The following is a 12,618-nucleotide window of genomic DNA, read 5'->3' as shown; positions in this document are numbered from 1 at the left end:
GCACGTCTCCCGGTCACTTAGAGTTGGGTCAACAACCCAAAAGGGGCGCAGTGAGCAGAAGAGGGAGTATGAGATCGACCCATCATGTTCTACCAAAAACTTCACATGTAGATTTTTCATCGTGTCCAAAAGGAACCTCTTCTGATTTTAGATTTTCCTCTGGGTGAGGGTCGGCCTCTTCCCAGTCGTAATTCGACTGACGTTATCCCTGGTGTAAAAATCTCGGACTTTGTTTATGAAGCCATCTTCTTTCTTGGACTTGATCCTGTAGTAAGTCTCCCTCCACTTTTTGCGACGTCTGTGCTTTTCCCTCTTACTAATGTTATTGACTGAATGCTATGTCCTCCCTGTGTTTCTGCTGTTCCTTCTATAAGTATCTCTCTCTCCTTTCCGGGGTCGGCATTGCATCGAGTGCGATAGCTTCTCTGCAGCACTTAATCGATTGGCTCATGGGAAGTAATGTGTTCCCATTGTAAAACTGAAAACACCTTCAGTAATTCCAACTCTAAAACTTAAAATCGAGAGAATAGTATTATAATGAATCAATGTATATACCAGATACACATTCAAAATGGCTATTTCATTCAAACTTCTCACCCCTGTTACTCTTATTCAGTCCGGTTACCCTTCATATGAGGAACAGGACTGAAAGTAACAGGACTTAGTTTTTAGCATAGTATTAGCAAATACATGAAATGTAGCCACATGGCATCAATGCTAATAGCATGAGAATACTTAGCACCTTCAAGTGGTTTACCAAAACTATCTTTAAAAAACAACATTATAACATCTAAGAAATCATTTAGGTAACAGGACTGTACGTTGAGATGGACATTATCAGTCATACTTACAGTATGATACAAAATACAGAAAAAGAGTAAGAACTTTTGGTCAGGAGACTCAAATGATGCTACTTCCTGTTGATCATGTGACTTGTGGGGAAAGTCAGGGTGGGGAAAATGTGTCAGGGTAACATGACTGAGTGAAAACCTGGGGACATGACTAAAATGTGTATTTTAACGAACATATTATGAATTTCTGATGAATTTTTTTATTTTATGTCTAAATTGGAAATAGTCACCCAATAATACAAAAGAATGTAGATTTCTATAGGATTCTAATCATCATGTTTCACGTAGTGTTAAAGTTTTTATTAAAGTTTTACATGATGTATCTTCAAATTGCAATTCGGACAAAGTGCAGGACACTTTGCTTGATAATATAATGTATTACACTGATATTTGTCATGCATATTCATGCATGTAATGTCCTGGGGACGGAAAATGCACTGATTCGGCGGAATGGCCCAACTACCAATTGGATATCATGAAATCGGGGAGAAAAATAAACTCTTGGCAACGGAAAATCAATATGAGTGTTTATTGGACAAATCCATGTAGGACCTCTCTTTTTCAGTCTAGGATGTCCAATCAGAAATGCATATTTTGACCAATGGGTAAAATAATACTTTAATTGTGTAGCTACTAATCCTATAAGAAAAACAGTGGTCCAAATCTCAAGTCTCTATCATAATCAGTTAAAAGGTTAATGGGAGTTTTTACCCTTGTAGGATGGGCCAAAATTAGGGGGGAATAAATCAATGGTGGGCAGATAAAAAGAAAAAGTGGTCATAAATCTGGAAAATTGCATCAGGTCAGCTAGACTGGAATTTGTGCAAGAATTAGGTTCACTGGCTACCTGACAGGCTCACTTTCCCATTGAACTTGTCATCTTTCTTCTTGAAATCTACAGGAAATAAAACAATATAGAGGTAAGATGGACATCGATTTTGAGACATGACAAGTATTTTCATATTTAAGTACACACTTTTCATATTCTAAAAGTGTCACGTTCTGACCTTAGTTCTTTTGTATTTTCTTTGTTTTAGTGTTGGTCAGGGCGTGAGTCCGGTGGGTTATCTATGTTGGGTTTTTCGTTTGGCCTGATATGGTTCTCAATCAGAGGCAGGTGTTAGTCGTTGTCTCTGATTGGAAACCATATTTAGGTAGCCTGTTTTCTGTTGTGTTTTGTGGGTGGTTGTCTTCCGTGTCAGTGTTTGTTCACGTTACGGGACTGTTTCGGTTTTCTTATCTATGCACTTTGTTATTTTTGTATTGTTGTCGTGTTCAGTATTATTAAATAATATGGACACTTACCACGCTGCGCATTGGTCTGACATTTCTTACTCCTCGTCAGATGAGGAGGACGAATTCCGTGACAAAATGTCTTATTTTTCGATAATGTCTCACAAAAACAAGCATATTTCTGTGAAATGTCAACGGCGCACTGAGTTGTATGAAACACTTTTTATTTTCGAAGCCTTATACATTTAATTCGGCTCGAGTCATGGTAATTTTGCTTTCTGCGACCCGCTGAAACAACATTGAAGACGAAGACCACAAAATGTCAAATCCTCAAGTTATTACGAGAAACCTGTCCCATCGCAGGTTTCAACAAAGCTCTGCTTATTATCGGATGTATTATGTTATGAAATCGGACTTTAAAAAAAAATATGTATATAATGTTAATAATCTGTTAAAGACCACACTGAACTATTCAGAACATTAATACTCATATTTATCATGGTAAAATGTATTTTATAACATAAGGTATTGTCATTTTATCACCAAAACAGGTTTTTACCCACTCTGGGCAAAGTGGGTGGACACCCTAATCAGAACGTTTTATATCGTTTGGTGCCTAATGATCATGACCCAGGGGATTTATTCTAGGCAGGGAGATCATTCAGGTTTCAAAACCATGTATTTATCTCAGATATGTTGCTGAGCTATAATTCTGATGTCTTACTTTACCAGGAAGTCAATTGTGTTTAAATGGTGTCCTGTGGAATAAAGTTCTGGCAAAAAATATTCCCCTCACTTAAAGGGATGTTTAAAAATATTACATACCCCACCGTTTCTTATTTAGTAAAAGGGTTTCAATGATTGAGGGGCCACATTCTTATGTTTTCACATAGGTTGCAGGTATGGACAGAGAATGATCACTGGCAAGACGAAGCGAAAAAAGAAAAAAGCAAAGAAAGAGGCCCGTGTGAAACCGTTTTGTGTGTGTGTCAGTGAAGCCGTGTGTTTGTGCACACATGCTTCAGTAAGTTGGTTGTGTGTGTGTGTGTGGGTCGTTGAGTCAATGTGTACGTACCTGTGACGCAGGAGATAATGGCCCGTTTTCGTCAGGGATCTATTCTGAGCTACCAGCCATGAGTCAGAGCACTCGGAGATAGTGAACTCCTCCCAGTACTCAGAAGTCAATGCACAACACTTGCACACACACACACGCGCACTCGGGCTCAACTCACAAGCACACACACACACACTTACTTGATAAACATGCACACACACATACCATACTCTTATAACACACCAAGGCATACACTCATATACCGATTTACTTTGATTCAGCGTGCTGAGGGCTCAGCCCCTATTTATGCCACCTGCCTGAAGAGTGCGCAGGGGAGGGAGATGGATGGATTGGAGGGGAAGTTGCAGCAAAAGAGATGGTTGGAGATACAGGGAGATTAGGTCTGGGCGACATGGCCAAAATATCATATCAAAGTATTTAACATTTTTAAAAATTACGGTATTTTTAGTTTTTGAATAATAAAAGTTCTACATTTGTTTTATGAGTAGTGAGTGATCCTAGGGTGCTTTATGAGTAGTGAGTGATCCCAGGGTGCTTTATGAGTAGTGAGTGATCCCAGGGTGCTTTATGAGTAGTGAGTGATCCCAGGGTGCTTTATGAGTAGTGAGTGATCCCAGGGTGCTTTATGAGTAGTGAGTGATCCCAGGGTGCTTTATGAGTAGTGAGTGATCCCAGGGTGCTTTATGAGTAGTGAGTGATCCCAGGGTGCTTTATGAGTAGTGAGTGATCCCAGGGTGCTTTATGAGTAGTGAGTGATACCAGGGTGCTTTATGAGTAGTGAGTGATCCCAGGGTGCTTTATGAGTAGTGAGTGATCCCAGGGTGCTTTATGAGTAGTGAGTGATCCCAGGGTGGCATCGCATACATTCTAAGGGATTTCAATGAGTCTTTCTCCATTCTGATTGTTTTATACTGTTCAATTCAACCTAAAATAACTTTCAGCGCTTTTGTCAATTTCTGCATTTCCTGCACTCATTTGAGATCATTTCCACAATTATAGGCCTTATTTTTTAACAAACGTTGCAATTGTGATTTAACTTGTGATTTAGACCAAAACAGTTTGGTGAACTGTTGGCATCATGGAAATATAATGATTATTCTAATTCTATAGTTAGAATATAATAGTGGGCACTTTGAATACAGTGTTGTTTGACAACAAATTCAAATCCCAGGGAGGAGTTCTTGTGACAGGGTAGGAAACAAAATTGATAAGTGTTTCCTAGGGGACCCAATAATTTTTGGCTACATTGAATGTATTCTCTTAGGGAGAGAGGCGAATAGATGGAGTGGTAGAGGGATACCAAGGGTAGGCCTTACAGTCTGGCGTGGGAGACCACGGCTGACAACCGGCCAATCAGATCATCTACGTCCCAGGGCAATGACGAGAGATCGGGGTCGGAAGGTCATCTGAGACCCCATGATCCAATAGCATCACAATGGGCGGCTACAGGAACGAGAGACTGTCTTGCTCATTCATTCATGACAGAAAAAGAGTGAGGGAGGGAGGGAAAGGAAAAGAGGGAGAGGGAAAGAAAGGCAGAGTAAGTGTTTTCCAAACTCACCAGGAAGTCATAGTCTGGGAGAGTTGGGAGGCTCTCTGTCCGTCTCTGTCTGTCTGTGGTGTTCTGGGCTTTCGTGTGGAAGTAACCTGTGGGAAGTGAAATTGTTTTAGGAGCAGTATGGGGGGGACTGGAAGTTACCAATAACAATGAAAAAAGTAATGTTATGGAAGCCTGTACTAAAGTACATACTTTAGATTTAGTGTCCAATATTGGCCTATACTATCCCTCTAACAACCAGAGAATGTCACCAGTGATGTACCTGATCCTCTAAATGTCTGCAGGAAAGAAAATCTCACATCTTCTCAACTTCCTTTCTTTTCAGCTCTTCCGAGAAGTCAGAATAATGAAGATTCTAAACCATCCAAACATTGGTAAGTGTATCACTGACTGACTCACTTCTGTAAATCCTCATGACAATGTGTGCCCATACATGTTTCAATCAATCACATTTATATATAAAGTGCTTTCTACATCAGCGTGCTATACAGAAACCCAGCCGAAAGCCCCAAACAGCAAGCAATGCAGGTGTAGAAGCATGGTGGCTAGGAAAAACTCCCGAGAAAGACAGGAACCTAGGAAGAAACCTAGAGAGGAACCAGGCTCTGAGGGGTGACCAGTCCTCTTCTGGCTGTGCCAGGTGGAGATTATGAGAGTACATGGCCAATAAGGAGGCGTATGTTTAGGTATGTACAGCAGAACCAAATCGGTAAGATAGATAGGATCAAGCCCATGCAATGCTTTTTAGGTTAGCAGTAAAACCTTGAAATCAGCCCTAACCTGAACAGGAAGCCAGTGCTAAGGCTAGCACTGGAGTAATATGATCACATTTTTTGGTTCTAGTCAAGATTCTAGCAGCTGTGTTTAACACTAACTGAAGTTTATTTTGTGCCTTATTAAGGGTCGCCGGAAAGTAGAGCATTGCAGTAGTCTATAAGTGACAAAAGCATGGATGAACTTTTCTGCATCATTTTTGGACAAAATGTTAGATCTTTGCAATGTTACGAAGATGGAAAAAAAGCTGTCCTTGAAATATTCTTGATATTTTCGTCAAAAGAGATCAGGGTCCAGAGTAACGCCGAGGTCATTCACAGTTTTATTAGAGACGACCGTACAACCATTAAGATTAATTGTCAGATCCAACAGAAGATCTCTTTGTTTTTTGGGACCCAGAACTAGCATCTCTGTTTCGTCCGCCATCCACTTAAATAATATTTTTTTTTAACCTTTATTTAAACATTGACTTTAAAATCAATTTTACAAGAGAGCCCTGTTCATAGGGGATACACTTCCTTATGTCTGAAAGACAGGCTTCCAGGGTGGGTAATTTTGGGGCTTCACCATGTTTCATCGAAATGTACAGCTGTGTATGTCAGCATAGCAGTGAAAGTTAACATTATGTTTCCGAAGTACATCACCAAGAGGTAAAATATATAGTGAAAACAATAGTGGTCCTAAAACAGAACTTTGAGGAACCACGAAACTTACAATTGATTTGTCAGAGGACAAACCATTCAGAAAGACGGATTGATATCTTTCCGACAGATGAGCTCTAAACCAGGCAAGAACTTGGCCATGTAGACCAATTAGGGTTTCCAATCTTTCCAAATGATGTGGTGATCGATGGTGTCAAAAGCAGCACTAAGGTCTAGGAGCACAAGGACAGATGCAGAGCCTTGGTCTGACGCCATTAAAACGTAATTTACCACCTTCACGAGTGCAGTCTGGGGTCTAAAACCAGACTGAAGCGTTTCATATACATTATTTGTCTTCTGGAAGGCAGTCAGTTATTGCGCAACAGCCTTTTCAAAGACATTTGAGAGGAATGGGAAATTCGATATAGGATGATTTAATTTTTTTACATTTTCTGGGTTTAGGTTTGACTTTTTCAAGAGACGCTTTATTTTTTCCACTTTTAGTGAGTTTGGTACACATCCGGTGGATAGAGAGCCATTTATTATGTTCAACATAGGAGGGCCAAGCACAGGAAGCAGCTCTTTCAGTAGTTTAGTTGGAATAGGGTCTAGAATGCAGCTTGAAGGTTTACAGGCCATGACTTGACTACTTTCATGAATGTGTCAAGAGATATAGGATTAAAAACATGTGTCCCTTTATCCTAGGTCCTTGACAGTGACCTGCACAGGGTTGTGCAGACTCAGGACAACTGAGCCTTGGAGAAATATGCAGATTCAAATAGGAGTCCGTAATTCTCTTTCTAATGATCTTTTCGTGGAAGAAGTTCGTTGAATTCATCACTGCTGAAGTGAAAGCCATTCCATTCTTGGGGAATGCTGCTTTTTAGTTAGCTTTGCGACAGTATCAAAAATAAATGTTTGATTGTTCTGTTTCTCCTCAATTAGGTTGGAAAAATAGGATCGAGCAGCAGTGAGGGCTCTTCGATATTGCACGGTACTGTCTTTCCAAGCTAGTCGGAAGGCTTCCAGTTTGGTGGAGCACCAATTCCGTTCCAATTTTCTGGAAGCTTGCTTCAGGGCTTGAGTGTTTTCTGTATACCAGGGAGCTAGTTTCTTGTGACAAATGTTTTTTTCGTTTTTAGGGGTGCGACTGCATCTACAGTATTACGCAAGGTACATTTTTGTTCCTCAGTTAGTTGGTTAACACATTATTGTACTCTGATGTCCTTGGGTAGGTGGGGGGAGTCTGGAAGGGGCATCTAGGAATCGTTGGGTTGTCCGAGAATTTATAGCACAGCTTTTGATGATCCTTGGTTGGGGTCTAAGCAGATTATTTGTTGCGATTGCAAACATAATATGGTGGTCCGATAGTCCAGGATTATGAGGAAAAATATTTAGATCTACAATATTTATTCCACGGGACAAAACGAGGTCCAGGGTATGACTGTGGCAGTGAGTAGGTCCGGAGACATGTTGGACAAAACCCACTGAGTCGATGATGGCTCCGAAAGGCTTTTGGAGTGTGTCTGTGGACTTTTCCATGTGAATATTAAAGTTACCAAAAATTGGAATATTATCTGCCATGACTACAATGTCCGATAGGAACTCAGTGAGGAACAATATATACGACCCAGGAGGCCTGTAAACAGTAGCTATAAAAATTGATTGAGGAGGCTGTATAGATTTCATGACGAGAAGCTCAAAAGACGAAAATGCAGCAATTCTTTCAAAAAATAAATTGAAATTTGCTCTCGTAAATGTTAGCAAAACTGCGCTGGGATATGGTCACTACTGTAACCAGAAGGAGAGGCCTCATTTAACACAGCACATTCATCAGGTTTAAGCCATTTTTTTCAGTCAGGCCAATCACATCAAGATTATGATCAGTGATTAGTTCATTGACTGCCTTGGAAGTGAGGGATCTAACATTAAGTAGCCCTATTTTGAGATGTGAGGTATCACGATCTCTTTCAATAATGGCAGGAATGGAGGAGGTCTTTATTCCAGTGAGATTGCTAAAACGAACACTGCCATGTTTAGTTTTGCCCAACCTAGATCGAGGCACAGACACGGTCTCAATGGGGATAGCTGAGCTGATTACACTGACTGTGCTAGTGGCAGACTCCTCTAAGCTGGCAGGCTGGCTAACCGCCTGCCGCCTGGCCTGCACCCTATCTCATTGTGGAGCTAAGGTAGTTAGAGCCCTGTCTATGTTCATAGACAAAATGAGAACACCCCTCCAGCTAGGATAGAGTCCGTCACTCCTCAGCAGGCCAGGCTTGGTCCTGTTTATGGATGAGACCCAGAAAGAGGGCCAATTATCTACAAATAATATATTTTGGTATGGTCAGAAAACAGTTTTCTACCAGCGATTGAGTTGTAAGCCTCTGCTCAACTCCCCCTAACTGGGAGAGGGCCAGAGACAATTACTCGATGCCGATTTCTTTCTAGCTAGTATACACGCTATGTTGTGCTTGGTAACGTCTGACTGTTTCACCCGAACAGCGTTGGTGCCGACGTAGTTAACAATATCCCTATACTCTCTACACTCGCCAGTTTTAACCTTAGCCAGCAACCTCTTCAGATTAGCCTTTACGTCGGTAGCCCTACCCCCTCGCAGGATGATTCTTTTTAAGTCTAATGCGGGTAATGGAGTCGCCAATGATTAGGGTTTTCATTTTGTCAGAGCTAATGGCGGGGGGCTTCGGTGGCTCAGATCCCGTAAAGGGTGGAGCAGAGACCAGAGAAGGCTCGGCCTCTGACTTCGACTCGCTTGATGGGTAGAACCGGTTGAAAGTTTTTGTTGGCTGAATGAGCAACACCGTTTCAGCAGCATTTCCTTCCAGAAGCCAGGACCGTGCGAGGGGATTTATACTACTATCTGTACTTACTGGTGGCACAGACGCTGTTTCGTCCTTTCCTACACTGAAATGACCCTTGCCTAACGATTGCGTCTGAAGCTGGGCTTGCAGCACGGCTATCCTCATCATAAAGCGATAGATTTCCTGTATATTATACGAGTACAGCGACGCAATTAGAAGGCATAGTGTTAATGTTACTACTCACCTTCGGCCGGTGGAGGTCCTGTAGAACCATGTCCAGATAAAGCGTCCAGGGTGAAAAAGTTGAATGAAAAAAGTAGAGCGAGGAAAAAATAAAAAACTTAAGACGTTGATAAATGGTAAAAAATTTAGATTTTTATTATGTTTTTAACTTTTTATAACAATTTAAAGCCTTACATTTTTTCACCCCTGGCAATTATATAGGCATGATTGCACATGCGTAAAAAACAACACAAGAAGATATGGAGGTTTCATGCCTCCAAAAATTCACGAGCTGGTACGAGTTTGTTAACACTTTCCTAGCGTATTTTAATAACAAGGGGGAATGGGTCTATTCACTTTCAATTAGGAATTTTGTTCATTTCTTGAATGAATGGGCTCATTCCCAGTCAAAATGGTAGCTGTGTCCATTCCTCTGCCCTTTCCTCCTCCTCCCTTGTCCCATGTTTGGGAAATCCTCTCCAGAGTGGTGACATTGTGACATTCCCAAATTTTATTCTAATCCCTGGGTAGGATTCCACCCTTATTTTCCTAGATTGTTCACATTCTTTCTCTCTCATGCGCACACACACAAACACAGTGACATTTTTCCCGTGTCACTCTTTGTGTGTGTCATTAAGCCCTGGCGATTATCTAACAGGTCCCCACATGCCTCTCTCCCGCTGTCATTTAGGTGATGTCATCTATAATGAACAAAAATATAAACACAAAATGTAAAGTGTTGGTCCCATGTTTCATGAGCTTAAATAAAAGATCCCAGAAATTTTCCATACACACAAAAAGCTTATTTCTGTCTGTAATAAAGCCTGATTTGCTGGACCTGGCTCCCCAGTGACTGGACCTGGCTCCCCAGTGACTGCGCTTGGCTCCCAAGTGGGTGGGCCTATGAAGTCCATAGATTAGGGTGTAATGAAATGATTTAAATTGACTGATGTCCTGATATGAACTGTAACTCTGTAGAATTGTTGCATCTTGTGTTTATGTTTTTGTTCAGTACACATGCGCCCCCACCACCACTATATACACACACACACACACTTCCTCATCTCTACCCTGGACGAATCCTCTGAAAGACTTCTGGGCAGCAGATGCACACACACACGTGAAAATGCTTACTTGCGTGCGTGTGTGAGGAGGTCCATCAAGGATTCACTGTTTAATACACCATGCAGCTTTGCTCAGTGTGAATGGTTAATTATTCTAATGGCCCACCTACACTACATTGCCAAAACTATGTGCACAATCCTATTTCAGCCATATCCGTTGATGACAGGTATGTAAAATCGAGCACACAGCCATGCAATCTCCATAGACAAACATTGACAGTAGAATGGCCCGTACTGAAGTGCTCAGTGACTTTCTGCCCTGCTAGAGATGCCCCGGTCAACTGTAAGTGCTGTTATTGTGAAGTGGAAATGTCTATGAGCAACAACGGCTCAGCCGCGAAGTGGCAGGCCACACAAGCTCACAGAATGGGACCGCCGAGTGCTGTAGTCTGTCCTCTGTTTCATCACTCACTACCGAGTTTCTAACTGCCTCTGGAAGCAACGTCAGCAGAAGAACTGCTCGTCGGGAGCTTCATGAAATGGGTTTCCATAGCCGAACAGCACACAAGCCTAAAATAACCATGCGCAATGCCAAGCGTTGGCTGCAGTGGTCTAAATCCTCGCCGCCATTGGACTCTGGAGCAGTAGAAACGCCTCCTCTGGAGTGATGAATCATGCTTCAACAGTCCGACAGACTAATCTGGGTTTGGCGGATGCCAGGAGAACGCTACCTGCCCGAAAGTTGGGTGGAGGAGGAATACTGGTCTGGGGCTGTTTTTCATGGTTCAGGCTAGGCCCCTTCGAATTAAAGGAAATCTTAACGCTACAGCCTACAATGACATTCTAGAAGATTCTGTGCTTCCAACTTTGTGGCAACAGTTTGGGGAAGGTCCTTTCCTGTTTCATGACAATGCCCCCATGTACAAAGTGAGGTCCATACAGAAATGGTTTGTCGAGACCGGTGTGGAAGAACTTGACTGGCCTGTACAGAGCCCTGACCTCAATCCCATCGAAAACCTTTGGGATGAATTGGAAAGCCGACTGCATCAGCGCCCGACCTCACTAATGCTCTTGTGGCTGAATGGAAGCAAGTCTCCACAGCAATGTCTCAACGTCTAGTGGAAAATCTTCCCAGAAGAGTGGAGGCTGTTATAGCAGCAAAGGCGGGACAAACTCCATAGTAATCACCATGTTTTTGGAATGAGATGTTCGATGAGCAGGTGTCCACATAGTGTACCTCCCAATCTCTCTCATTCATTCGAACGAACTGAAAAATGGCACTCCACTTCCTACCGTGGCTTTCTTTAGCCTAAATGTGTATGTGTCCGTGTTGCTGTGTTTTGTGTCTGTCCATGTTCGTGTTGTGTGAGTGTGTCCACGCTCATACACACCAGCCCTCTCAGGAAAACCTGGAAAGAGCCCAAAAAGAAAGAGGCCATGAGACGTGATACCAGTTGTCATAGCAACGCCGTTTCTTTCTCTGTTCATATCAATAGGAAGGCTACTCCCTCCTGGGCTACTTCCTCCTCCTGGGCTACTCCCTGCTGGGCTACTCCCTGCTGGGCTACTCCCTACTGTGCTACTCCCTCCTCCTGGGCTACTCCCTACTGGGCTACTCCCTCCTCCTGGGCTACTCCCTCCTCCTGGGCTACTTCCTCCTCCTGGGCTACTCCCTCCTGGGCTACTCCCTCCTCCTGGGCTACTCCCTCCTGCTGGGCTACTCCCTCCTGCTGGGCTACTCCCTCCTCCTGGGCTACTCTCTCCTGCTGGGCTACTCTCTCCTGCTGGGCTACTCCCTCCTGCTGGGCTACTCCCTCCTGCTGGGCTACTCCCTCCTGCTGGGCTACTCCCTCCTGCTGGGCTACTCCCTCCTGCTGGGCTACTCCCTCCTGCTGGGCTACTCCCTCCTGCTGGGCTACTCCCTCCTGCTGGGCTACTCCCTCTCCTCCTGGGCTACTCCCTCAAGCGTATGCTCTAGTCCGGCTCTAACAGACCAGAGTTAGCTGATGGTCCAGATTGAAGACCAGGATGTGTTGATTATTTATTTAAATCAAGTTAGTAATAAATGCCTCTATTTGAATGTTTTGGTCTTCTTAAAATTGCTCATGTGAGAGGAGTGTGCAATGATCTCATAAATTCATTAAGTTTCATATGCCAAACAAAACAAAATGGGAAATGTCATCTACGAAGCCGATTTGTGATCGCCCCGCCTTGCCTTGCCCAGCAGGCTCCCCTTTGGTGGTCTGAATCCGCCGGCATGTGGTTGGCGATCGTTTGGTTATGCCTGGGGGGAAGCCATTTTGTTTGTGTTTCTCTCACTCAACTTCCTCTCTTCCGCTCTCCCACTTTCTCCCTCCCCCGAAGCCAGGTAGGTCAGG

General features: G+C 43.0%; 1 protein-coding gene across 5 annotated transcripts in view; it reads left to right on the top strand.

Annotated features, from left to right (window-relative positions):
• Positions 1–12,618, top strand: part of LOC129824889 (MAP/microtubule affinity-regulating kinase 3-like) — a 129,093-nt gene that overhangs the window by 62,416 nt on the left and 54,059 nt on the right. For all 5 annotated transcript variants that reach the window (XM_055884438.1, XM_055884435.1, XM_055884436.1 and 2 more), the window contains one exon: positions 5,043–5,091. In XM_055884438.1, the coding sequence (XP_055740413.1) occupies positions 5,043–5,091 (49 nt within the window). The remainder of the gene's footprint in view (positions 1–5,042; positions 5,092–12,618) is intronic.

This window comes from Salvelinus fontinalis, chromosome 27, assembly GCF_029448725.1.
Source record: "Salvelinus fontinalis isolate EN_2023a chromosome 27, ASM2944872v1, whole genome shotgun sequence".
In the NCBI taxonomy this organism is placed as follows: Eukaryota; Metazoa; Chordata; class Actinopteri; order Salmoniformes; family Salmonidae; genus Salvelinus; species Salvelinus fontinalis.
Note: the sequence above shows the minus strand (reverse complement) of the source record. Positions and strands in the feature narration are given on the sequence as shown.